At 35.0% G+C, this 26,928-nt stretch overlaps 2 protein-coding genes and 1 long non-coding RNA gene across 8 annotated transcripts; 2 read left to right on the top strand and 1 right to left on the bottom strand.

Moving 5' to 3' along the window:
• The first annotated feature begins 1,844 nt into the window (after nt 1–1,844).
• On the top strand, nt 1,845–3,626 carry LOC118278215 (uncharacterized). 3 transcript variants are annotated; one of them, XM_035597335.2, is made up of 5 exons: nt 1,846–2,004; nt 2,234–2,328; nt 2,550–2,924; nt 3,209–3,410; nt 3,524–3,626. In XM_035597335.2, the coding sequence occupies exons 1-5, from the start codon at nt 1,986–1,988 to the stop codon at nt 3,559–3,561; spliced, it is 729 nt and encodes a 242-aa protein (XP_035453228.1). In that variant the 5' UTR covers nt 1,846–1,985; the 3' UTR covers nt 3,562–3,626. The 3 variants fall into 3 exon arrangements, with proteins under 3 accessions (XP_035453229.2, XP_035453228.1, XP_035453226.2); XM_035597336.2 differs by having other exon boundaries at nt 1,845–2,004; nt 2,550–2,759; nt 3,209–3,626; XM_035597333.2 differs by having other exon boundaries at nt 3,209–3,626.
• LOC118278217 (uncharacterized) lies at nt 3,580–5,688 on the bottom strand. The gene is made up of 4 exons (XR_004783836.2): nt 5,560–5,688; nt 5,125–5,239; nt 4,320–4,452; nt 3,580–3,723 (listed from the first exon to the last, which is right to left on the bottom strand). It is a non-coding gene; the product is annotated as an uncharacterized LOC118278217 (long non-coding RNA).
• On the top strand, nt 5,618–14,480 carry LOC118278216 (uncharacterized). 4 transcript variants are annotated; one of them, XM_050700210.1, is made up of 7 exons: nt 5,618–5,768; nt 7,534–7,580; nt 10,200–10,389; nt 11,231–11,376; nt 11,866–11,933; nt 13,510–13,663; nt 14,193–14,479. In XM_050700210.1, the coding sequence occupies exons 4-7, from the start codon at nt 11,346–11,348 to the stop codon at nt 14,339–14,341; spliced, it is 402 nt and encodes a 133-aa protein (XP_050556167.1). In that variant the 5' UTR covers nt 5,618–5,768; nt 7,534–7,580; nt 10,200–10,389; nt 11,231–11,345; the 3' UTR covers nt 14,342–14,479. The 4 variants fall into 4 exon arrangements, with proteins under 4 accessions (XP_050556167.1, XP_050556169.1, XP_050556168.1 ...); XM_050700211.1 differs by lacking the exons at nt 5,618–5,768; nt 7,534–7,580; nt 10,200–10,389 and adding an exon at nt 10,747–11,045 and having other exon boundaries at nt 14,193–14,480; XM_035597339.2 differs by lacking the exons at nt 5,618–5,768; nt 7,534–7,580; nt 10,200–10,389 and adding an exon at nt 10,969–11,111.
• Nucleotides 14,481–26,928: the final 12,448 nt, after the last annotated feature.

Below are 26,928 nucleotides of genomic sequence, written 5' to 3'. Positions count from 1 at the left end.
CTCGCTCCTCACCATGGCTTGTATCAGTGCCGGACGCGAGAGGGCGCCGTCGCCGACCACATCCCTGAGGATACGGCGGTGCTCAGCCCACGCAGGGCAGACCGCAAGCGTATGTTCCACCGTGTCCTCCGGGCGGTCTTCGCAGTGATGACACCCGGGCGTTTCCTCCCGCCCAATCAGAAACAGGAACCTACCGAAGCTTCCATGTCCGAAAATGTAATAGCTAAGCTGTGAAAGTATGTGACCGCTTCCACCGATACCAATCTATGTAGCCGTGCGAGGAAGATGTGCAGCTTGAGTATGCGATGTATCGATAGTAGGAAAACCATCCATAGCACGCATATTTCCATATAAAAAAAAACATATCTTAATTAAACCGGTTTCTACTTGTGCTAAGCTATGTGTAGCAATGGATAATGATATGATTGTTGGAAGCGAAACACATCCACAGCAACGTAGCATAGCACATCTCGGGTGGAAAAGTAGCCTTAACATAAAGATAGAATGAAAGATGATTGATTTGCACCATGTTTTTGCCATAAAGGGTACCCCTTTATGGCCGTAAAGGGGTACTTCGAGGTGCACATCTAAAGTACCCCCACCCTTACGTAATAACAGATTGTTATTTTTAACCTACTGCCACGCATCAGGTGCAAAATTGGGTTATAGTGACCAAAGTCAAAGTCAAAGAGTTTATTTTTAATGCACTTAATAAGGCTCTTTTAAAACGTCAAATTGAAGAGTCCGTCAGTCTGTGTATCAGTGACGCTATTTGATCGGATCCTAATGATAACGTTAGAAATCCAGAAACCCACATAATCTAGAAGTAATCTAGTCAAACTTAAAAATCTTTTTAAGCAAATCTTGAGAGGTCCATTCTAATCATCCTATTTACCTAATATAAACATTACTACAGATACGCTAGCCATTCTAGGTTAGTTTCATCTTATGTAATAGTAAAATATTATGAGAACAAGTCACATAAACCAGAATTGAATCACTTCAATAAAATCTCAAACAAAATTAGCAACTTCGTAGGAAACTAAAGCAGGTTGCATACTAAACTTTAACCATAGTTGGGCCATTACAAACGCGCAAACTGTCACGATTGTCACTATCCTGCACACTTAGCCTAAGTATGAGCGAGAGATCCGAATAATGGTCTGGCTATAGTCAAGCTATGGGTTTTAAAAAATATTGGCTCAATATTATTGGTTTGCTCTTTGATTGGTCAATTGGACATCCTGATATTACTTGAGAAAGAAATTGGGGACGTAATAATAATAATTTATCAAGTATTACCTAAGTCCATAAGAGGTTCACACCAGGAACTTGTAGCAGACTCTGTAATATTGCTGTGAATTTTGAACATCTAATATCTTAGTAGGCACTTAATTTACAAAGCAAAAAATCAAAAACCTCAAAATTAACAGCGTTATTTCCGATCTATCAACCAGACAAACAGTCGAAACAACATTTAAAACAATTCATTTCGTGCGGCATTTACATTAAAGTTTATTTTTAATTGTCAATATAGCTTGGTCGTTTGTGTCCGGCATTAGCTAGGCTCTACACTTAAACACCTTCAGTACAAGTGACCTTTAGGTAGCAGCAATCCATTAATTACCGTTCTAGTAAATGCTAAAACATTTATAAAGGATGTAATCAATGAATTGTGATGATAGTTGCAGACACTTGATAGCTATTCGATATCCTGTTAATATTTGAAATTGGTTTTTAAGACCTTGGTTCAGTGAGTATGTATCCATAATGTTCCAATTACTAACTTATTATTTGTGCATATTTTACATAAGTTGCTTAATTATGTTTTCATATTATTATCCTCATTAAAAACTAACACACTTTTGTTACATAAAACATCAAGTATCAAGACATTTTTTGCCAGTTGTCAATTACCAACACTATAAGTGGAGCAAGCACCACGGCCGACCTACTTGTAGCGTCCCGGATCTCAAGTGCGCATCATGAGACCCTTAGTTATCGGTGAGATCGCTTTTGTACCGTAATTCATGGACACAAGGACCAAATTAGTAGAAAATTCCTATTAAAAACGGGCAATCGATAAATCGCAAATGAGAATTTTAATGAAAATCTTTATTATGTCCCGAATAGCTATCAACAAGGGAGATTGTACTGTTGTCGTTTTTCTTTTGAAAATAAATAGATGGAAACAAATTATTTTGTAACAATAATGGACTTTTTGTATTTTCAGCTTTTGTGGTATTGGCCGGGACTGTCTATTCGAATATGGCTCTTATTGAAAAATTGCATAATAAAGGGCTCGTTAAAAACCCTATCCATATTAGGGTAAGTACTAAAATATAATATGAAAATTAATTAAGGACAACATTAGCTTTTTTGATTTTATCGAAACAACTCTTTCAATATTCAAATCCCCACTTATTTGTAAGGGTCATTTTGAAAGTTCTACTTTATTTTCGTATTTTGAGGTATAGGTATATTTCGTAATTAAAACACAATCTCATCACGTTGTATGTAATTAACATTGATTAATATTTCCATTACAGGCTATTTACAAGCGAGAAATTGATAAGAGCGACAGTTCAGCGGAAAATTTCTACACCTTTATAGAAGAAAAACTAATGCATCAAAATCAAGCGTTGGAACATTTGATCACATCTGTGGACAATACTGGTGATATGATCAAGAAACTTATAGACAACTTAAGCAAGGGTCTAGAGCAACCAAAAATGCCAACAAAAGCCGAACCAGAAAAGGTACCAAAACCCAAACTGAATGTTAGTACGAGTGACCATCCTCTAGTTAAACTTGGGAAGAATATTCCAAAGTACGGCAGGCTAGCCAAAGACTTGCTTATGAAGGAGGTTATTAGTAGTACGGATCCAACACCCATTATTGAAGTAAAACCTACACTTTCCACGGTGAGTGCTGTGTGATTCTCTTGGAGATACTAATTTTCAATTCTATTTTATTCTAAAAGTTTAACTCTAAATGCTTCAAGAGATGAGCATGCACTTTTTAACCGTAATCAATAACTTTAAACTAATAAAATTATTCTACTCTGTAAAAAAGTGTTTTTCTCAACTGTTAATCAGGTTGAAGGGATAGAAAATTTTGTTCTTAATTAGTCTTTGTAAGAATACATGATGAGAAAAGTTGTGTTTTGGAGATGTAAAAGAATATATGAAATTTTCTATCTTTTCAGCCTGGATCACGAAGGTCGCTTGATGATTCTGCGGTTGGATCGGATCAGCAAAGCGAGGGACATAAAGTTAATCCCTGGTGTCCTATAGCTTTACTTTGCCAAAAGAAAGTTGATCCGGTTTGTGGGTTTGATGACGAATTTGGTTACGGTCGCTTCGAAGATTTTTGTCATTTACTTCGCGTCAACTGTTATTGGAAATATAGTAAGTATTTGCTTCTTGAGTTTTTGTATCTACAAGTAGATAATCATCACATTGTACTTTTGTTTTTATCTCGTTATTTCATTCACATTTTCATTCTGTAATTTCTTTTCCAGATTTCTCCGTTGTATCTTCGTGTCAACCGAAATTATGAGATCAAAAGTATTGTAAATAATAATTGTAATTTTTAGTTTTAGAATAAATTTCAATGATATATTATTTCTTCTATTCTTTAAGTAAAACATTAGTTTATTTATGAAGTATTTTTATAACCGTGGTACATGTCTGCAGAATTTTTTGCTAGTTTTTTTAAATGCTGAAACAATTATGTTATCAAATTAAATATATTGAAGGGAAGGGTACAATATGGGGTACTTCAAGGTGTAAATAGGTTTTTAATGGTCGGCAGAGCGCATGTAATGCCCCAAGTGTAGCAAGCGTTCATAGGTCACAGTAAATACTAGTGGTATAATAAAAAATCAGGGGCTTAGCCTGCTCGAATGAACCTATCAGAGCGCCGAACGCTCATTTCGATCCTTGAACGTAAAGCAAACTCGTACTAAGCCCTCAGGTTATTAAAAACTAAGCAAAACATATAGTTAACCATATGGGAAATGTTGTATATTCCTAAATTCACGTAATTCTAATTCTTTATTTACTTAAACCATATCTACAATACGGACACAAACGAAGGCAAGTTAAGAAGAGTTGTATTTTTGCTTTCGAATTGCCTTTTTTATAGGATAAACCAGTAAATGAGTAGACAGATTAAGTGATGAAAAGCAATCGGTGCCGGCGTTGGCACCCAAAACACCAGAAGACAGTTACAAGTGCGTTGCCGGCTTTTTGGGGGTTAGGCGTATGAGGTTGTAATAATTTTAAAAAACTTAACATAATATATGAAACATTTACCAGTGCCATATTCGCAATTGAATTCTAATATATCACATTTGTCTAAGAACCAGCGCACTTCTCCAGTCTTTTGGATCAACCCACAGACTCGTTTCTTAGAGTGAGCACAAATAACTGCATCTATGCATGGTATCTGAAATACATTTTTTATGCTACTTAACTTATATACTGGTCAGAATGAAAAAGAGTTTATTAAAAAATAGTGATTAAAATAAACTAGTGAAAACTTGTGATGTGTCATCAGCAAATAATACCATTTGAGATTCATTTTGGAATAATAGATGCCAAAAATAGGAATGGATCTAGTATCGATCCCTGAGGTACACCCAAAGATACGCTTAAAAAGACGATTAAAAACTCGTAGGTGTTGTTTTTTGCACCTGTTAATTATAGCCATGGTTAGCAATCGGTGGCGCCACCCACGTGGACGTACGCAACACCAGAGCAATTACTAGTGCATTGCCTTTTGGGATGTAAGGATCTAAGTATTTTAGGGATCTAAGGATCAGGGATCTGGTAACCTCATTCAAAAGACGAGATAACACATTTTTAATGCAGGTTTTCTCTGAGATCGTGGTTTCGTTCCGGTCAATTAGTTCTGCAGTATAAACCCACACTTAAATTCTAATCCCAGAACTGCGATCAGACAGCAATGGATAGGTGTCTTCTAAAATGTTGGTGATCTAGCAGTATAAATAAACTGACTGTCTATTGTGGGAACTAAGGAATTAAGAAAACCACCTCCTAGCAATGGAGGATGTTTGATGAAAAACCAGTTTTTCAAAAAATCATGACAAATACATACCCCATAGTATCGTTTCTTTTGTTTAGCCTCCGTATGTACAAATATAATACCAAGTATAATCGTAGATAGGATACATTTTGCACATAGGATCATGTGTTACAAATATTTGAAAATTCTGGAAAAAGTCACATCATCAGAGCAGTTTCAAGGGCCTTGAAGATTTGGAGATTGAAATGGGAATTTAGGGATTGAATATGGGTTTCCATTAGTTAAAAAAAAATTATAGTGTGTAATACGCCTTTTACTAGTCATGTTATTTGTTCCGCAGCGTCTTAGTATATTGTTAAACGATGAGTTAATTATAGGTACACCATAACTTAGGTAAATATTTAAAGAAGAAGTAAAATATTTGTATCAATCTTTATGAATGCACGGAGTCTGTGCATATTCCATTCATTCTGTATCAGTTAAAAGTGAAATACAAAACCAACTTACCGAAAGTAAATTTTACATTTCCGATATTTTTGCAAGAATATAATAAACTTAGTATATAATAAAACGACTGCACATATAAAGTGTTACAACACCATAAATTCCGATTTGATGTGTTCAACAATAAAGAAATATAAAGAGAATGGATTTCCTAAAGCATTTTGAGTTTGAAGCCTAACTATTGGAAATGCATTTCATCATATTTTCAATTGGTAAGAATAATAGCTATGTATATTGGACCATGCTCCCGTTACCGACTCCTATTTTTATCGCCTCAAAGAGCCAGACCACCGGAGCTGCGGACAACGTAACAAGTTACCGGGGCTCCGGGTCAAAGCAGTAAATGGAACGGGGTGGTTTTTAGTCAGTAAGAGACTGACACTCCCTCTTGCCTCATCTAAGGCCGGAGAAGTCAATGGATAATTGTAGTATGATTGATGAGGGCAGAGCAAAAATCTCTAATTCGATTTCTGAGAAATGTATTTGTATCTGGGATTACTTTATACAAACACGATACTGATAATGTTACTTCAGAAAAGTGGGCATGGTATGATTGTATAAGTGTTTTAACAGGGTGTGTGCACTTTTGCCTTCTCTTCTATACATATAATAAAATCGTAGAAAAGTGCTGTCTGTACATTGAAAATAAAAATAAAAAAAATAGCAGGGGTTATTGTTATGTCGATGTCGAACCCAAAAATGTAATTAACTTTTTTTTGTCTGTTTGTCTGTTTGTCTGCTCGTCTGTGCGCGCTAATCTCAGAAACGGCTGATCCGAGTTGGATGCAGTTTTCACGAATATATTGTGGGATGCTTAAATTTACATTTAGTGTTTGTTTCATGTCAATCGGTTCATAAATAAAAAAGTTATGTCAAATTAAAGAATCACGTCGAACATTCTATGCTTATACCATTAATCTCCGCAACTATTTGACGGATTTGGTTGAAATTTGGTACAGATATAGTTTAGAACCTTAGAAAGGACATAGATATATTTTTATTTCAAAAATCAAAAAATAAAAATAAGAAATAAATTATTTATAAATAATTCTATGTCGATCGATACACGACTTCGGTTCATGTTATTGTTTTAATTCATCGAAAAAAAGTAAATAAATAGTAAAAAGGTATGAAAAAAATAATATCAATATAATTAAACTTTTAGTACAAAGAAAATGCCCGAACGGAGTATAAATAAATAATCCAAGTTGTCTTTATCCTCGATAGATGGCGTTGGGATCGAAATAGATCGCGCTATGGTTTCGTTACATTCATTTGGTTGGGTATCGGCCGAGCGCTTCGGTACTATCGTAGAAAAAGTGTATTATCAGTCGTATGATTATTTGTCTGTAGTGGTCCTGCTGTTTCGTATATTCTAAATTGGTTTCGTTGTATTTGTCAATTAATAAGTTTATTTGTTGGGTTTTCCTGGTTTTTTGGTTAAACTATTTAACGTAGGTTTAGTTTGATATCGATTATTAGTAGTTACTGTAGTTAGTTTTTTTAATAAAATTGTAAGTCTAATTTATAAATTAATTAGATTAGATTTAAGTCGTTTCTTTTAAATTATTTAGTTTAAGCTTGGTTATTATAGCATAGAGGATAGGTTGTAATATAGTTTCTTTTTTAATTGTTATAAATTCGTAATTCGTAGCTTTCTTTAGTTTTAAGTTAGTTTAAGTCCGTTTTTAAACTATTTTTTCAATGCCCTAAGTGAGTATACATCTATTAAATTCAAACGCAGAGCTCATTATGTTGATTTTTGAAGAGTTCCCTGGAATATCTTCCACATCTCATTTTTGAAGAGATCCCGCGAGATCGGGAACTATGTGGTTAAAACCAAAAATTTGCCGGAAGTCACTATTCCACGCGAACGAAGTCGCGGGCAAAAGCTATTCGGGAATAATATTTCATTATCATCTTTTTTTTTTAAGTAAAATCCTGTTCAATGATTCTTCTCATAATTTTATTTCACAGTGACCATCGTATTAACGGTCTGCGTTTGGCAATCGGAGAGCAATAGAGTAAGTATTTGTTGTTGATGTTTTGTATACATATTATACTGGGAGAGTCATGCTTCGAAACGAATGAGACGGCTCGACCAGTGTAGAACAGAGTAGTAGTAATCTCACAGAATACTTACATCAAGCAATGCTTAGGTTAAGATTCACAGTGTGAATGAGGCGGCACCCAATCCAATCTCATCCAAAGGCTTGTTGCTATCCAAATATTTTAGATGCTGCGGCTGTCGTAGGTAGCGCTGATTGGACTTTACTTTATTACGAGTACTTTGGGCAATAAGATGACATGTATTTAAGAGATAATGAAACTTCAGAATATGATACAAAATATGTATCACCATACCCGTGATAGACCACTGTTAAATTATGAGCCACCTCTGCCTAAGACAGGGTTGACCATAATTTTTACGCTTAGAAAGCGGCTGGAAATAGCCATTTGCAGGTTTCAGAATGTTCAGAGAGCGCTGCATCGCAGCTTCTGTGAAATGTGTAGGTACTAGTAGTCCCTTACTCGGCTTGAAACGTTTTCTACCACTCCATTTGCCACACATGAAATTGGGAAATTCTTTTGAAAACGTATAAAAACCTCTGATATTTTAGAAACACATTAAAATATGCCCTCGTTTTTACTAGGTACTATTATAAAAAAATCGTTAGTGTTTTGTATCGTGAAATTAACCACAAACTTAAAGATAAGTAGATTTTTGTATAATTGTGATGTTTTGTCAGAAACCTTAAAACATCTGACAATGTCAATGTCAATGTCTACCGAGAATGTCATGGTGTCACCCTTAGCAGTTTGTGGATGATTAGAACCGTAAAGCGGCGTGAAAAGATAGGAAAGGCGTAGTAATAATTGTGGTCTCATTTAATTCATATGAGTGATCTCCATACATGATATAATATTTATATTATTCTCTATCACCACCTTACGGCAACTTAAACAAATAACAACAATACTTATTTATAATTTCAGAATTGTTTTAATGCGAAGACTTGCATGCACAATGGAATAGAAAGGTGTGGAGAAGACGCAAACGGAGGACTAAGATTATTTTTGGATTTATGTGATATTCATGAATTTAACTGTCTACAAAATACTAGTAAGTTTGTTTGTTGCCTGTGCAATACATAATATAATAGTAGGTGGAAAAATGAAAAGATGTGATGATATTATATTATGTTATACTAATCCACAAATGTTGTTATCGTTCACAACTTTCACTATAAAACAAATCTGAGATTGGTGCCTGCCTCACGACTTCTCTATATTCCATAGTATCAAACACTAATCTGGTTTATTTTTCAGCGTACCTAGTAACAGCTCGAAAAAGATGTAACCACTTAGATAGCCTTTATGATAAAAACAATGATGATAATGTTGATAACACTAATTTGAATCCGAAAAAGAAGATAAAAAATAAGCCAGAAAACTTGAGGAAGTCTGCAATAAACCGCAACGATAAAGACGGTGATTCCAATCGTGTTTTGTTATCCCTTTGACTACGTAGATGATTTGGGGTAACTCATCAACTCGTCCCACATGATGACGACTTGCTGAAAATCAAAATTAATATAATATATAATTGTTATCATTCTGCAACTCTGTAATAAATTATTTTTTTAAGTATTTAGAATCATAATAAATGTATCAGTTGTTTCTAAAACATGCAATATCAACTATACTTATCAAATATATGCAGATTTGACCATGGACATAGAGCTTAACCTCTTGTCTAGTATATGAGACACAATAGAAAACAAAATACAAGAAAAAAATTAAAACCTTATTAAAATTTACTTATTATTTTATTTTCAACCATAATCGTCCCAGGGCAAAGGCCTCGCTATCCACTGTTCCTTATCCCACTGCTCTTTGTGTAGAGCTTTCCTTCATATTCCTTCTAGGACTATGGACTATAATATGACTTCTCACACGTTGAGCGATGCGAAAGGAAGTGTCAGACTCTTACTTACTAAACAGTTAGTACTGTGGCTGGGTAACTATCTATTGCGTAACATGTCGCGGATTCGTTTCCTAGGAAAAGGTTATCAATAGTTATGTTCCAATTGGGGAAGGTTGGTTTGTAAACCGTGGAAAAATTTTAGATTTTTGAAAAAGAGATTATCATCTATTTATATTATATCATAATCTGTAGCGATCTGTATATGTATTACATTACAATATATCTGTATATGTATTACATTACATTTTTAATTAGATTTTTATGTGTTAGTTTTCTATTTAATTTAAAAATGAAGCAGATTAATTAAAATAACATAGAAATATTATCAGTACTTCCCCGCGAATCTCCTTTAACAAGCATTGCATTGTGAGAGGCCTATTTGGAAGACCAGACACACCTTATGGGTACTGAAAGTGGTCGATGGAGTGGTGGTATTCTAAAAACTCAACAGTAGAATTTTACTTTAAAAGCCTGCCCTCAACGTTTTCCCAGTCAGTATAAAAGGTACATACCATTGAACATCCAGCTATTAGAACCCAGTTTATTATGATCTCTCTTTATGAGATCTTTCTGTAGAATTGAAGGTCAGTTTATATTGGTTTCCATGTTACCAGTACTTAATGCCGACTACTAACCATCACTTGCATTTTTAAAGCCATCAGTAGAAGAAACAACGCTCATTGAAGCTGGCCTCGCGAAAGTCATCAACGAGCATTGGTGTTGGCGAGCAAGATACTGCCACACTCCTAGTAAGAAGATTTGCGGTTTGGACAAGAGACGAAAGCAGCGAAGAGTATTTTACACTACCTGCGATTTGTATAAACATAATTGTGAACACGGCCATGGTGAGTTAAAAAGATTGATGACCGTTTACATCAGTTTTTTATGTAGGTATATTTAATGGGTTGATGTTTGACTACTATACTGCCTGGTGGTAAGCGATGATGCTTCAATATTAAGGAACCCTTAAGTTGGGATAGTTTTTTTATGGAATGGCCGGTAAACAAATAGACGTATCACTTGATGGTAAGCAATCGCCGCCGCCCATGGACATTTCAAACACCAGGGGCGTTACCAGTGAGTTGCCAGCCTTTTTGGTTGGAATAAATTATTTTTAATTGGAATAAATGATATGGCTTTGCCTTTGACCACGCTAACGCGGGCGAAGTCGTGGGTAGAAGCTAGTATTACAAGAGTTATGTTCAGCTTACCTTTGAGGCACAATCAAGAGACCTCAAGCTGGCAGACAAATTATATAAACACTTATTTACATAATATAGGTACATATTGTATATCTATTTATTTATTTATTTCCTACTTAAGAACCTACTATTTAAATTCAATAAAACGTTTCGATATTTCACATACCAACGCACTAGGATTCTATTATTTATTTTACCTTATATATTTTTTATTAGCTTTCCAACCGCTGATAACGTAAATAATATTACTAAAATACCTTTTTAAATATTATATTTTATTCTTAAAATTTTGTTTTTAGGTTAGTAGTATAGTAATACTAGCGAGATTTTTTCTGGGGATTTTTGTCCAATTACATTTTGATTAGGTAATTAAAAAAATATATAGTAAACCAAAGGTTTTATTATACTAAGGCTTTTTTTATATTTTATGCAAATTGCAACCATAGGAATTAAAATATTAAATTAACTCGTCTATTTATTTCAGATTTTTCACCGGCTAAATGGATACAATGCGCTAAGAAAGTATACAAATGGTAAACGGTAAACAATAAATAAATAAATATTCAATTGTTGTGTATAATGTTACATTTGTTTTGGTAATGAATACATTTCCCATTATTTTTGCATTCGGTGAGTACCACTCTAATGTACAATCGACTAATTTGCATCTTGACCCATTAGAACAGGGGTTCCCAACCTTTTTCTGATTAAGCTTTTATAATTGTTATGCAGTTGGGGACCACTATTACTATTACTATTTTCGTATGGTTTTCTCATTTGCTCATAAAAGTTGTAACTTTTGGATTAATGGAAGCAGTTGCTCGTCTCAGTTGTCTCCTTAAACATAAGTTTTATTCGAGTATTAATCGTGGTATTTATTGGACAGGTGTAGTTTTCTGTATCTTTTTGTTTCATCTCGGGTACCATTTTTTGTCCTCTACGGACCACCGAATTGGGAACCACTGCATTAGAATATTACTTTCATAAAAAAGTTTATAATATTTATTTAAACTTCCACGTGTATAACAATGGGTCATGACTAAATTGGTCGAAGGTGTATTATTAATCAATATTATTTATTAAATAAATATACAACTAATTTTAAAATGGATGTTACAGTATTCGTGGTCGTATCGAGTAAGAAGAGCGATGACGACGACGAATCTGAATCGTCATCAGAAGAAGACGTGAGTAATTACAAATATTTTAGATTAGAAAAACGATTTAAAAAAAATCACAATTTTTTTTTTTATAAAAAAATGTTGCCCCACATTAGGATTTTCTCCTGTGTCGTGGGTGCGTTTACAAACATACAAGTTCACATACACATGACACCCAGACCCGAAACAACAATTTGTGGATCACACAAAGTGTTGCTCCGTGCGGGAATCGAACCCGCTACCCGTTGCTCGGCAGCCAGTTGCCCAGCCACCGCACCAACCGTGCAGTCCAGAATTAAAATGGAGTGTAAATTATAAGTTTATAAACTGACATGGTCACTAACACTAACATTAGAATTTTAAGACGGGACATTTACCATCTTTAGAATTTTAAGACGGGATATTTACCATGTTTATTTATGTCTATGAGTTTCCGATATTTCGGCACTATTGCAAGCGCCATGATCACGGATGAACTCATTTTTATTATTTATCATTCGTGATCATGGCGATATGATTAGGTTCATCCGTATCGTATCGGAAACTAATAGACATAAATAAACATGGTAAATATCCCGTCTTAAGTTCTAATGTTAGTGAGTGTAAATTATCGAAGTTTCTTAGTCAGACAATGTGCAAGCTGAGCGCGAAGCACGGTCTTTCTGTTATAAGCATAAAACCTGCTTCCCCGGGGGTGTTTAAGTATGCGGCTATGACCCAAACAGCCCAAACCTTGCGGTCTTTGAAGATCTGTGCGTGTTGTTCAAGGCAAACTGTCTCAAAGCTGGAAGTTAGTACTAATCTTTTTCTTTTTTACCTAACTGAAGCTTTTCGCGTTGAATAAAAAAATATATTTCGAAAAAATAGTTTGCTGACTTACAATTTTATTATTACAATCCTTTTTTATTATTAATATGTATTAACTTAGCTCATGTCACTGTAATTTATGGTATGGTAGTTGTTACTTGTACTCTAAAGTAGTAATATAAAGCCTTAATTTCAGGGTTTCACCTGATATCCCAAGTCGTCTGTGAAACGAAAATTGGACAAGACAAACACCGTTAAAACCAAACTCTACTATATTTTAATTTTCTACCACATTTAGGTACTAGACAATCGAATAGCCCACGTGGTAGAGGACTATATATAAAATTAAAATAAAAAAAAACAAAATAAAAGGTTACAATATTTTTTTTTTTATTTTAGATTTATAATTGTATACTGTGTAGCAACATTTTTTTATGGGTTGTCGAAAAACGTCAGGAACAGGATAAATAGTACAATCGACACATTTGAATCATGACTTACAAACAAAATTTTATTTCCTAGCAGACGTCTTAATTCTATTTTATTTATGAAGCAGAGAAAAAGTATTTACGAGTATTATAGATACAGTGCCGAGTAGAACTTTGATTGACTTTCTGATTAGTGTCCAAAAAACCGGATAAGTCTACCAAACCGATCATATAATTCTAAAACTAAATTTTGAAAAATATAATTGTGTATTATATCTTCTCTACTTAGTAGGTGATTTTAGCCAGTTAATCCAGGACTAGTTTATCATTTACATGAATTTGCAATTGTATTTCTTATATTATTTCAGTACAGACCACATTACGCATTATATAACTGCGACAAACAGAAGTATTGTACTAAAGGCGGTGACAAAGTTTGTGCTATCGACTATGCAACGAATGCGACTGTAGAATTTCCTGACAAATGCACTTTTTATGGAGCGAACTGCCAAGGGCTTGGAGGTTTGTATAGACTTTTTGAAGGGGAAAATCGCCCAATCACTCATCCCGCTGTGGGTGAAGAAGTCTAGAAAGAGTTTTAAACTCATACTGATTAAAAACAACCCCGTTACTACACCTATTTTGAGTCTGGGCCCCGGCAACTCGCACGGTCGTCTGCATCAGTCAGGCATCAGCCCTACTGGGCACCATCTGTGGTCTGATGACTCTTTGAGGCGAGCAGACCACAATTTGTCTGTACATTTGGGTTTATATCATGTTTGTATTGTTTTCTTAGTTTTATTTGTTCATTTATCGGTTCATTAAAACTGTTGCTTTTCGGTTATGAATTGGTTGCTGTTTAAGAAAGAAATTTCGGAGTTTTATAATCTAAATCACTTGCACCATCAGCATTTTAAAAGACTTTATCTTCATCATCGTCAACATCTTTCAGACTGTTCCCAGTATTATGAACCTCTGGTGGTTGGTTCTGTCATAATTTTAACGGAATTATAATAATTTCTTTTCATCTTTAGTTACATTTTTTTTTCAGACTATTGGATTCGTAAAGGTTTTGGTGATTGCAGACCAACCGTAAATTTTACTGAGATAGACGAGCCCCCGGATTTACACGCCTATGCGACGAAATCGATCTCTTTGTACTATAATAGAACTTTTACCAAAAAACCCAGCGCCGGATAAAACCAGATTGTTTTCAATATGGCGCAGGGCTTGCATATACGTTGAATATATCGGGTTTCCTCTTATGCCAAGTTCTTAGGATGATGTATTTCTTTTAATAAAACTATTATTTGATCTTTGTCTTTTTCATTGTTGGTACCCCTCACAACCCTTTTTCAGAGAATCTAGATTGTTTTTTTTTTAATGAGACATGCTCGCTACAACCTCTCAAACCGCTGCAATTTCTGTAAGCCAGGTTCTACAGTGTTACGGTATCATGGTTGTACTATGAAAACTGCCTCGTTGGTTGAGTGGTATGCAAGTGCGACTGCCGGACTAGGGGTCTCGGGTTCGATTCCCGGGTTGGGCACAGTTTACTGGGCTTTTTTCGGTTTTTCTAAATATTTTCAGTGGCCAGTATATGGCAATCGGCTCACCCCCTATTACATGGGACTTACAAGATAAATTGTGAAAAGTGGGTGTACACAGTGGCATTACGTGCCATATTGTGCACCTCTGCCTACCCCTTCGGGGATTAAAGGCGTATTTACGATCTGTATGTATGTATGTATTATTTACTTTTTTACGGAAACAAATACTTTCGAAGATATTATTATATTGATTTGAATTATAGAAATGACGTATTTGCTCCCACTCCTAACTTCGATTCGTTTTACCTAGTTCTTTTTTTCTTTTACAATAAAAATAAAATACTGTTCTAATATTTTTTCAATACCTAACTGACGGACTAAATAGATTTTTAATTTTCATGCTCCGTTATCACCTAAGTGTATTTATTATTTCAGTACAGACCAAATTACGCATTATATAATTGCGACAAAGAGAAGATATGCACTAAAGGAGGCGACAAAGTTTGTGCTATCGACCATAATACGGATACGACTGTAGAATTTCCTGACAAATGCACGTTTTATGCAGCGAACTGCCTTAAACTTGGAGGTTTGTATACCTACTTGTATACCTGTGCCTATTTGTATACCTACTTGTACACCTATACCTACTTGTATACCTATACCTTGTATTTTATACTACCTTCTGCCAGCGACTTTGTACGTATAAATAGAGGATACTTACCCGATTTTCCTGTTCCCAAGGAAATTTAGGGAAATCTGCTCTTAGTGCTGCTCTCCTACAGTTTCCTCCTTCGCTCACTTATTAAGGAACATACATGCCAAGTTTCAGCTTCCTAGGTCCAGTAGTTTTAGCTCTGCGTCGTTTGTCAGTCAGTCAGTCTCTCAGTAACGGAAGGGTTTTATATATATACTAGTGACCGCCCCAGCTTCGCATGGGTACAATGGTGATATATTATGCATGTATTATACATATAAACGTTAGACTTGAATAACTCTACCTATTAAAAAAAACGCATCAAAGTCCGTTTCGTAGTTTTAAAGATTTATTCATATAAAGGGACATAGGGACAGAGAAAGCGACTCAGTTTTATACTATGTAGTGGTACAGATTTATCATTTCGTTAAAACCGTTGCTTTTCGGTTTTTCTGTAAGGATTTAAGAAGGTTCATCAGACGAGGATATAATTATTGTAAATTTTGGAAGTTAAAATTTCAAATCACTAGCGACATCATAAGTGTGGGAGAGTCATACTTCGGCACGAACTGGTCGGAGTGATACCACGGCCTCAAAGAAAACTGACGTGAAACAGCGTGTTTCATTGTGTGAGTGAGGTTACCGGAGGCCCAATTCCCCCTTCCCAATCCCCGATTCCCCAACAACCCTTAAATTCTTAACCCTCAAAAGACCGGCAACGCACTTATAACGCCTCTGGTGTTTAGGCGGCAGTGAATGCTTTAAATCAGGTGATGGTACCATAAAAAAAAAATATGAAAAAACTTCTCTCTATCTCTGTTTTGCTAATTTTTTTTTATTTTTCAGATTATTGGCGTCTTCGAGGGCAAGAAGATAATTGCCCAGCGTCTATATTTTTTATCAAGAAAATAAGATATCCTTTTTATGAATATTATTTGACGGAATCGTCTGCAAGTAGAAATGCAACAACTACTGCAAAGCCCAAGGCCAGAGCAGGCCTCAGTGTCGTCAATTTGACCTTAGACGTTATGCATTAAATATTTCGACTCTTCCGACTCCTTAGTACAAGTTTGCTTTACGTTCAACGAAAACGGAACGAGGTTCGATTGGCCGAAGTAAATGAACTAACCAATCAGAGCGCCGAACTCGCTCTCGTTTCGATTACTTTAAACGTAAAGCAAACTCGTACTAAGGGTACTGTTGTGCCAAGTTCTTAGGTCGATATATTTGCTTTCATAAAACTATTACTTCATCTTTGTGTTTTTTATTGTTGGTATTCCTTAAAAACTTTGCGTGGTTTTAGAGAAAACATTGAATGAAATTTATTATGAATACCTAAATATTATGGTAATAAATATCAACTTTTATTATTGCCGAATAAGGACTCTATTAGACGCCTACGAAAGAAAATTACGATACCGAAAGCAATATCACATAAATATTAGTTTTTGTTTTCGTAAAACAATTAAAAGAGCGCAGTAGGAGCAATTAATGCCCGAATACTCGAACGTCAGTCAAATATAGCCGAAACAAGTGCCGCCATCTGTTAGTATTCACTTGTACCACTTTCTAAGCTAAACCATAGTTTCGAATACGTTCCATGAATGTTGTAACTTGAATATGAATCACTCAACGCGAGGAGGTAAACTGGTTTCATGTTTAGGGACTTGACGCATAGGTGTCGCTACTTGTACTGTTTTGAATCGAATCTTTTACTAATATTATAAATGTAAAGTATGTATGTCTGTTATGCCTTCACGTCAAAACGGTTGACGTAATCCGGATGAAATTTGGAATAGGGTTATTTTTGCGGGGTAAGTCATCCAATGATTTGGGCAAGGCGAGAGAGTGTCAGGCTCTTACTGACTAAAATCCACCCCGTTCCTACTTCTGTTTTTCGAGCCGGAGCCCCGGTAAACCCGTTAGGTAGTCCGCAGCTCCAGATGTGGATCAGGAAAAATAACGAATGTGAAAAATAACGCACGGGAACGCAGTCGAAGCCGCTAGCAGAAGCTAGTATTTTATGCTTAAAATTTTTTGTAGTATGTAGTTAACGTTTGATCCAAAGTAATTTGTGTGACTTAGGTTTTGATAATCCTAATCTGTTTCGAACACTATATTTTTGCAGAAAATAAATTAATTTAAATAAAAAAAACACACAGACTCTATCAGTAAGCTGCGCGACGTCTCCCCGCGTCTGCACACGCTGCTCATGATGAAGCTCGAATATACTCGCACGAAGCGCTTCGCTTTAAGCTTTCTTGTACGAACTGCCAGGGAGTGGAACTCCTTGCCGGAGTCTGTGTATCCTGATGGGTATAACCTGAGTGTCTTCAAAGCCCGAGTGCCCGAGGTTGCTTATGGGCAGACGTGCTCCATCGTAGGCCGCATCATCACTTACCATCAGGCGAGATAGCGGCCAAACGTCGGCCCATTTAACATAAAAAAAGATGAAGAGTAAGTACCTCGTAAGCACCAATAGAGAGACTACGCTACGATTTTAGTATAGATCCCAACGCTGTCTATTAAACGTGAACCTTTTAAACTATGACGCGACTATGACTATTCCCTCTATGTAGACGAGGTCCATAGTCCACCAGTGGACTCCCACAGTTAAGGATGATGATGTATTTTTATTTACTTATTTATTTTATTAAGGCTTACCAACTAAGATACATACAGACAATCCTAAAAATATGGGAAACCACAGATAGTGTGTGCTCTTAAATTAAAGATAGGCTCAATATTATTTTTAGACTGTTCAAGTAAAAAGTATCTATAATTAAGGAGTTAGATATTTTAAATGTAGATAATCCTCATTATTGTATATTGTACTTAAACCCAACGATTACACAACTACCGGCTAATTAAATCCTAACTAGCTGAGTTAAACCAAACTGAATTAGCATGAACAATTACGTCGGTACGTGTGTACCTGCCTTAATCGAAAATGCACATGAATTTCAAGTTCGATGTACTAACGGGACTATAAGTAGTGACAAACAGGAAAAACGGAGAATGCAAGCAAGACCAGAATAGGTAAACGAAGAAAATAATTTAGGTCTATGGTGATGGTGAAGGTGAAGTCATGTGGGAATTATGTTGCTGAAGTAAGTCTTGGTGATCTATGAAAGGTGGTGGTGGATGCAGTCATGCAGACTTGTGTTTGCTAGAGTAGATTATTAACTTAATATATTTAAACTTTCTGATTCGGCAAACTTTGTACCGCCTCAAACATATTTTTCTCACCTTTCCTGGACTTTCACAAATAATTTAAGACCAAAATTTGCCAAATCGGTTCAGCCATTCTCGACTTTTATTGAGACTAACGAAGCGGTTATTGATTATTATATTATATGGCTTTTCTTATTAAAGGGTTCGGGGGAAGGCTTACAAAAAACTACGGCTTAAAGTCACATTGGTACTTGCCGTTGGTAGGTTTAGGTCGAACCTGCATTTTCATGCATGGGAGTGCCCAACTCCCATGCATGAAAATGTAGGTTCTTAACCTTTTTACCGCCCAGTTAAATATCAATTACCGTGCCTGTAGCACAGGGCTACAAACACACAATACAAAAAATATATATCTACACTAAATAAAGAGGAGGAATCGTGTGAATAGAACGAAAAAAATCATGCATGATCTCTGTCGCAGTAATATGACATGAGCGACAGGGACACGGAAATATATATAGGTATATTAGGCAACATAGGCGGTTAAAGGGTTAAACCACAGGGCCACCAGCTGTAGTCTATCCTTTAAAAATTCAACTTAGGATTAAGTATTTGGACCGCAGGCCTGTGAGAAATTACAATCAACTCATTATCTGTGTGTGGTCGTGACAGATGGAACGGTTGGTGATCTCAGTCCGTCCTCAATTAAGTTCAATGGCAGATGATACCTAGATAAGTCTATCTAGTGTTAGACCACTGTTTAGTAAGTTTAATTTATGTTACCCCAACACTAATATATTAAGTCGATGGAACTATCATTCTTGGTGTGTGTGGAGTGCAGTCGCATCTCCTTGTAAAATAAATTGATAACTGTAAAACATTAAGTAAAATTTTAATCACACAAAATCAAGTTGTTTAATTTAAATAGTAACAGCAATACATCTAGTACCGACTAACTGGATTTTTTGAGATTGTTTGGATAAATTTGAGAGTATCAACAGTCACACCACCTTACTGACTAATCGTTCAATAAGTAACAGGCTATCTTCATATTATGTATTTTATTTAATCATCACATAAAGTAAGGAAAAATTACATGGACCTTGCCATGGTTTTGTGTGTTTGTGTGCAAGTTTTTTTCTAAGGGGAAAATTCATCCAATGTCTTTTCTCGCCTTGGGCGAGGCTAGAGGGAGTGTCAGACTCTTAGTGATTAAAAACCACCCCGTTCCTACTCTTGTTTTTCGATCCAGAGCCCCGGTAAACCCGCTAGGTAGTCCGCAGCTCCGGATTAAGCATCAGCGCTACTGGGCCCCATTTGTGGTGGTCTGATGATGATTTTTCCTCCTGAAAAAAAAAAAATGTAGTCCGCAGCTCCGGTAAGTTGGTTCCTTAATCACGTCAGAACGGCTAATGGGATCAGAATGAAATTTGAAACAGGGGTAGATTAAGGTCCCACAGGAACGCGGGCGAAGACGACAGAAGCTAGGAACACATAACAGGAAAATATAACTAAAACTATAACAGAGAAGGATTTCGCGAAACAAGCGTGCGTCTCATTTGTGTAGTTTGGTGAAACTGTCACATTAATTCATATCAGATTAGATAACGCCCACGAGTCCACCTGTGGTTCCCACGATCTCTAAAATTAAACACTAGTTTTGTCCCGTGACCTTTCTTGCTTTTCATATTGTTGTTCTTTCTTAGCCTGTTAGGTTACTACTCGTTGTGTAGATATAGTGTCTGCAAAAAAAATAACCCGCACACTCATACATGAGTAGCTGTCGCCTCATACTACGACGGCAATCTTAAATCACTAAATATATTGTGGGTGTACCATCAGAACGGTGAAGCATTAGGTGCTCTGAAGAGTTGGAGTCTAACAATTTGATTATTTTATAAACAAACAAACACTACCAAAAAAGTTTAACTTAACATAAGGAGATTTCTCATTTTGCGTCCATTTGTAATGAAAAATATCTCGCAAGTAGAAACCGTCACTAACGTTGCTAATCTCTTCAATTAATCTGTTTTAAAATTTTGCAAAAACAATTCTAAACGAATGAATGAAAGTCCTAATGTTCTTTTGTTTTGTGACTATGAATGGTTATATTTGTACCAGGAACTAGAATATTATCCTTTTTTGTATATATTTGCAGAGTTTAGAAAGGCTTTGTGCATTAATAAAACTCCTTTAGAAGTTTTAACAACCTGTACCCTTAGTATAAGTTTGCTTTACGTTATAAATTATCGAAACGAGAGCGCGTTCGGCGCTCTGATTGGTTTGTTTATTCGAGCCGGCCAATCAGACCGCCGAACGCGCACTCGTTTCGATTACTTTACACGTAAAGCAAACTCATACTAAGGGTACTGATTGGTTGGTTTATTCGTATTGTAAGGTAAGTTGCAAATATCAAATGGGACACTACTTTTGTCAGTCATGTTGTTTATGTATAGTGAAACCCATGAAATAAGGTGCTAGTGAATAAATATTCCTTGCTAACTATTTGAAATTCCATAGCATCACATAATACATATACAGTTATTCTTACGGTCGGTCTGTTTGTAGATACGTCAATATAAAAATTCATTAAATAACGGAGGATCAAAAATTCCCTTTGTAAGCCTTATCTACGAATCATCCATCCTTCCTTTCCTTTCGTTTCATCGTCCGAACTAGATAAAAACAAAAGAAAGCCGACAGATTGACTGTTTCACCTCCCTAACGGCACCAAAACATCGATATTATCGACAAACCGTTATCACACCCCTTTGTATTTTAATCGATAACATTAAATTTATATCGATTTAAATTCAGTTGTGTTTCTTGGCACGTGTTATAAAATGCGTGCGATCAACAATTAGAATTGGAAAGGGTAAAAATGAATAATATTGTTTCAATCATTTCTAATTCAGGGAGTAAGCTAAAGTCGTGTATAAGCTCTGAACACGTGGCAAATGACATGAAAATCGTGCGTGCGTATGAATGAATAGTGATGAGTTGTGCTCTCTGAGATCTATCGATAAAACTCGATCTTTGTTGTGTTATTCAGCACTGTCTTGGTACGCGGAAATTGAAGTGAATTCTTAAGGAATAATATTAATAGAAATCTTAGTATTTTTACTTATATGTTTATTATTTGTTTCAAATATAAAAAAAATGTTTGTTTAGTCCCCAAATTCATGAATGGTTTTGTAAAACTGAATAAAAAGTACTAAGGTAATGACTACGTATACAAATTGAGAACCAATCAACATTAACTTGCACAAAGTCGATTAACTCGAATTACTTATCGATACTATAAACATTATGTGCACATCTCTATATAAAAGCTGTTGAGTCGTGCGCTACCCTGTCGATTGTTTTCAATATCAGCTCCATTTCAATTTAACACGAATAAAGGAATCGTTTTCTTTGACGGTAATACACTTAGTATGCATCCCTGGTACGTGCGAGGTGACGAGCAGCATTTATGCGCCCTAATTTTAATAATTATGAACATTTTGCTTGTGTTTTTGGCCATTTTTAAACGATTTTAAGTTTAAATTTGGAGTGCTATGTGTGTATATGAATTTAAAGATTATAAATACGGATTGTAATGACAATAAGACTATTTCTATTCGTAGGTAAGTGTAAGTTTTGAATAGATATGTAATTTTTTTTAACATTAAGCATTACTACGCAAACGGAGGCTTGCGTTGGGAGTTAAAAATCATTGTAAAATACAAATAAGTGAAAAAAAAAACAATTTTTATATGCACTAATTGAGAATTTTGGGGGTTTCAAACAAAACTAATACACTCAAACATACTTGTGTATACAACTTTAGAGAGTATGTGACGTGATTCACGTGCAACCATGATTCTATTTTTTAAAGTAAATTTAACAAAGAAATGACAATTTCCAACATTTGCTATAACCAATAAATTACCTATAACTATAAAGCAACATCAATTTGAAATCAGAAGTGCAGTCACAATCCTCATTTCCTAGCACATTGCACAATGAAAGGCCGCCATCAAACCGGACTACTTAATCTATAAGACCATAGGACCTGTCACATAATCTATCCGCGTTGATATTTTCCTTTTTAAAGAGAATCCAGGATGTATGGATATATTTGCATGAATATTTATGGTACATAACGCCAGTAGTGTCGTAAAGTGCATTTTAATACATTTTTATCTAACACCTCTTGTGCAGTCGGTTAATGTAGTTTTATGGCGGTTTGTACCCTTAGTATGAGTTTGCTTTACGTTTAAAGTAATTGAAACGAAAGCACTTTCGGAGCTCAGGGGGTCTACTCCGGTTCTCGAATCCGAAGTTTCGTTTAATTTTCGGCCGTAGGTTTTATTGATTTACTATTGAAATTACTTAACATAACGTTTTATTTTTAATTTCAAATTAAAACCTTCATTTATCTTAATTTAATTCGTTCACAAAGGTTCGCAATAAATGGAATTGTATGTAGTACGCAATTTGCGAAGTTTCGGACGAAACTTCGTTTTTCGTTGAATTAGAGTAGACCCAGCCAGATTGGCTCGCTCGAATAAACCTATCAGTGCACCGAACGCGGTCTCGTTTCGATTATTTTGAACGTAAAGCAAACTCGTACTGATGGTACTGAACGCGTTTTGGTATTATAGCTCAGTTTTTCTAGATAAAGTGAAGGTTAAGTCAATGCTGGCTGATAAGGATTTATTTGTTTTTTTATGGATGTGTTAACATTTAAAATTTTACAGTTTATTTTTTGTTATTGTTTTTTTTTGTGGTGTATCTTCAACTTGAGTAGGTTTCAGAAATAGTTCAATGGCTAACGACCAACAGTTATTATAGTGGCAGCAGTAGTTTACAGGCAAAGTATTAATGAGCTTTTTTCAGTTTTCCGAAAATTTCTCAGTAGTAACATAGAGTCTGGAATTGTGCCCAGTATATGGCAATAGGTTCACCCCCTATTACATGGGACTTATATCACAAATGGTGAAAGATGGGTTTACATTGTAAAGCGAGCGGCATTATGTGCCTTTCAGGGATAAAAGGCGTTGATTATAAAAATAAAAGTGATAACAATAAAATGAATACGTCAGTAAACTATTAGATATACAGTAGGTAACAAAACTTATAAGTATTTTATATGAAGAGACGGATCCATGTTTAAACTATGATGTAATACTCAATAAAAAAATATTGGAATAAAATGGACTGTAAGACGAACACAATTACATTACAATATACACACACCTAGCTTTACTGACAGACAGACTGACGGACAAAATTTGACGTTACAAATTGCCTAATTTAGGATTAATTTAATAAATGGTTTGACTTTGACAAAACATAAGTGCACAGATGAGAACCAATGCATGTATCACTGAGGTTACCTTTAAAATTTATTGATACCGAAGCAATATTTTGGACCAGGACAAATCCTTTTTTCTTTAAAACGATTACGCAGTGACAGCGAGCAATCGAATTAGAATAAGACTTGTTTAAATGCAATAAAGATTCAATACATGCTGCGAAACGAAGTACGAACTTAAGTATTTTGGAGAAATATCTCAAAAATGTTGAGAAAAATGTACAAAAAATCTTTAAATTCATGCTAAAAGTTTCTAATTTACATCTCACAGTCTACAAAGCTATTCATCCTTCATTTTATGGTGTTAACAATCAAAATAACATAAATAAAAGTTTATTTTTTCGGAGAATGTTTGCCAAAAATCTATCTTTAAAGGTAAACAAGATTCGGTATTGTTATTTTTCGTACGTACGAATCATATAAAGTATTCAATGTCGACAATGATTAGTCTAAAGGTAATTTTGTTTGTTTATTTACGTTTTTATGTGAATACAAATTTGTTTTAACCTTTGGAGGACAGTTTGGGAAACGTATGGGAATTGGTCAGACATTATTATGGAAGGCAATGAAGAAACTGTATTATAAGTAAGTAGTTTGATTGAAAATAATCTCGTAGTTAGAGCACTTAGGTTGCTAGTTGCTTTGATTTGGATATATACATAAGAAGATTTAATAATCAAATATTAAATGAGGAGTGGAAGGAAGGTAGAGAGGCCTTTGCCCTGCTGTGGGACAATCATGGCTGAAATCTAAATGTAATCTAATATTAAATGTCAAGACTGTTAAAATTTTAAATTCGATCACATGCAGGCTGTATTCAGCATAAAAAATAACAAACACAAAACCTAGACCAACCAAACAATCTTCACACAATTTGCAAAGCAATTTCGAGACACGCAACGTTCAAACAAACATACATACATACACAGGCCAAATCAAATTGTTGGCAAGAGCCCCCCACTTACTAAGTTTACGGCCCGTTTAAATAAATTACCCAGTCCCTTCTTATTTCCCACGTGATATGTGATCGGAAAACTTGACTAAGGTATAATTTATTAATTTGTTTTCCACTAACGAGTAGGGTAATGCGAACCGGTGGGCTACACTAGCTCGCGATGTTTTATGCAGTAATGAGACAGTAAGCTAATGCTTTCTTTATTGATCACTTTGTATTTGTAGTATGTTATTTTGTGAGTAGATTCTTTACGGTTGTAACTGTAACTGTGTAGTGGGTTAGATTAGAATTAGAAAATATGATCCTTATAATATTAAAAAGCACTGAAAACTAAATCATAGTGAAACGTTGTAATTATCACAAGAAAATTAAAATACAGGGAAACAGGATTTTAGGCTTGAAAATATTGAATAAAATATCAGTATGAAATTTGTGTTGAGCGTAAATATTGAAATAATTTCGATTAATAGTTAGTTAATTAAAAATCGCGGTAGTTAATTTAGTATGTCTTACGATAGTTATTATACCTAAGAGTTCTTGAAATTGTTATATTTTTTATTCTCTTAAAAATATTCTTATTATATCTTGAACATTTGTAATTTTATTTATTTACTTAAGTAACTTTCTTTAAAGCGACAAACTAACTAGAACGATCCTCTATGATACTATTCAACACGCAATGAGACGCATTAAGCCATTATGAATTCTATTAATGAACATATTACCCACATCTTGATATTCAAGCTATCATAACATACCGCGGCACACGAATTGGAGCCACCCAATAAATCAACAAAAATAATTTAATCAAAGAAAAATTTTTAAAGTGTTTTTCCAATTTTCCGACACATACAAAATTATTTTGTTTATGTAGTTATGGGTATTTTTCTTCATGGTGTCTTCCAGTTTGGTACCGTGTTATAGTGCTATAGCTCTGGGATTTAGGATCACGTATAGATTCTAGACATCAATAATTCATCTGAACGCAGTCAGACAGGCTTGAAATAACAATGGATCAAAGTTTTACTCGAGCTTTAAAGGTGTAAGTTAGAAGAGGAGAGCGATTTTTGTGTTTCTTGTTTGATAAATAAAATCTGTAAAAAGATTTGTTTTATAGCAATCAGGACCAGAGTTTTGGGTCTTAAAATCATTGATAAATGATGTGGAACTTTACTGGTATTTGGGACAAAATTAAAGATACGATATTAATTAATATTGTATCTTTGAAAAATAAGTCTAACTGCCGTACTTAGAGTCATTTAATGATAACTTAAACTTATTAACAATTTTGTTCCAAAAACAATTGCGAACTATTAAATGACTGAGTACGGCTGCAAATATATTATGTCACTAAATAAATAAATAAATAAATTCTTTATTGAACACCAATGGATTTGTACATTACTTTTGTGTAAAACTAAGGTACAGAAGTGGTAGTACAAATTACTTGTTAAACCCTGATTTCCAAACTAGGCAGATCTGTATGATTACTTACACTGTTTATTGGTAAAATATTACTGTATTTTTTTGAAAACAAACGTTGTAGTGTCTTTACTTGTACCCCACGCTATCGGGCTTAGCTTTTGCCTGATTGACAGCTATAGCGCCGCCATCATAACTTGACCTCCCCTGTTCCCTTCAACTAAACCACAGAACACATCACAGGGGGAAATGCTCCACAATCCAAAGTCCAAATTAAGTTGGTTGTTTGTTAAGCGCATTACATCTATTAAGAACTTCAACGCTTGTATCCCTAATGTAATTCGCACGCATTAGACATTTAAATATAATTCAAGTAACTTATGCAAGTACTAAAACAGCTAATGGGTGGCATTAGGAACACTTGCACAGTGTACACATAATTTAGCTTTGAGTTAAAATTTTAACCGCGTATACCTTGTTTTACATTGTTCCTAGAAGGGTGGCATTCTGACATTCTGATTGCAAGAATACGTCACTACTTGTGGGTTATTGGTTGGATGGATTACCCAGTAATCTGCGTGGCAGTCGCACTGGCTGGGGGACATTTTGATTAGCTTTATAGTTGGGTGA

This window comes from Spodoptera frugiperda, chromosome 18 (genome assembly GCF_023101765.2).
Source record: "Spodoptera frugiperda isolate SF20-4 chromosome 18, AGI-APGP_CSIRO_Sfru_2.0, whole genome shotgun sequence".
In the NCBI taxonomy this organism is placed as follows: Eukaryota; Metazoa; Arthropoda; class Insecta; order Lepidoptera; family Noctuidae; genus Spodoptera; species Spodoptera frugiperda.
This window is presented reverse-complemented; position numbering and strand designations above follow the sequence as displayed.

Excerpts from the sequence above, each read along its gene's own strand:
- LOC118278215 (XM_035597333.2), top strand. Across the intron at positions 2,329-2,549 it reads AAAACCCTATCCATATTAGG|GCTATTTACAAGCGAGAAAT; the intron begins GTAAGTACTAAA and ends TTTCCATTACAG. Across the intron at positions 2,925-3,208 it reads TAAAACCTACACTTTCCACG|CCTGGATCACGAAGGTCGCT; the intron begins GTGAGTGCTGTG and ends CTATCTTTTCAG.
- LOC118278216 (XM_050700211.1), top strand. The coding sequence starts at position 11,346 with ATGAATACATTTCCCATTATTTTTGCATTCG. Across the intron at positions 11,377-11,865 it reads TCCCATTATTTTTGCATTCG|TATTCGTGGTCGTATCGAGT; the intron begins GTGAGTACCACT and ends TGGATGTTACAG. Across the intron at positions 11,934-13,509 it reads AATCGTCATCAGAAGAAGAC|TACAGACCACATTACGCATT; the intron begins GTGAGTAATTAC and ends ATATTATTTCAG.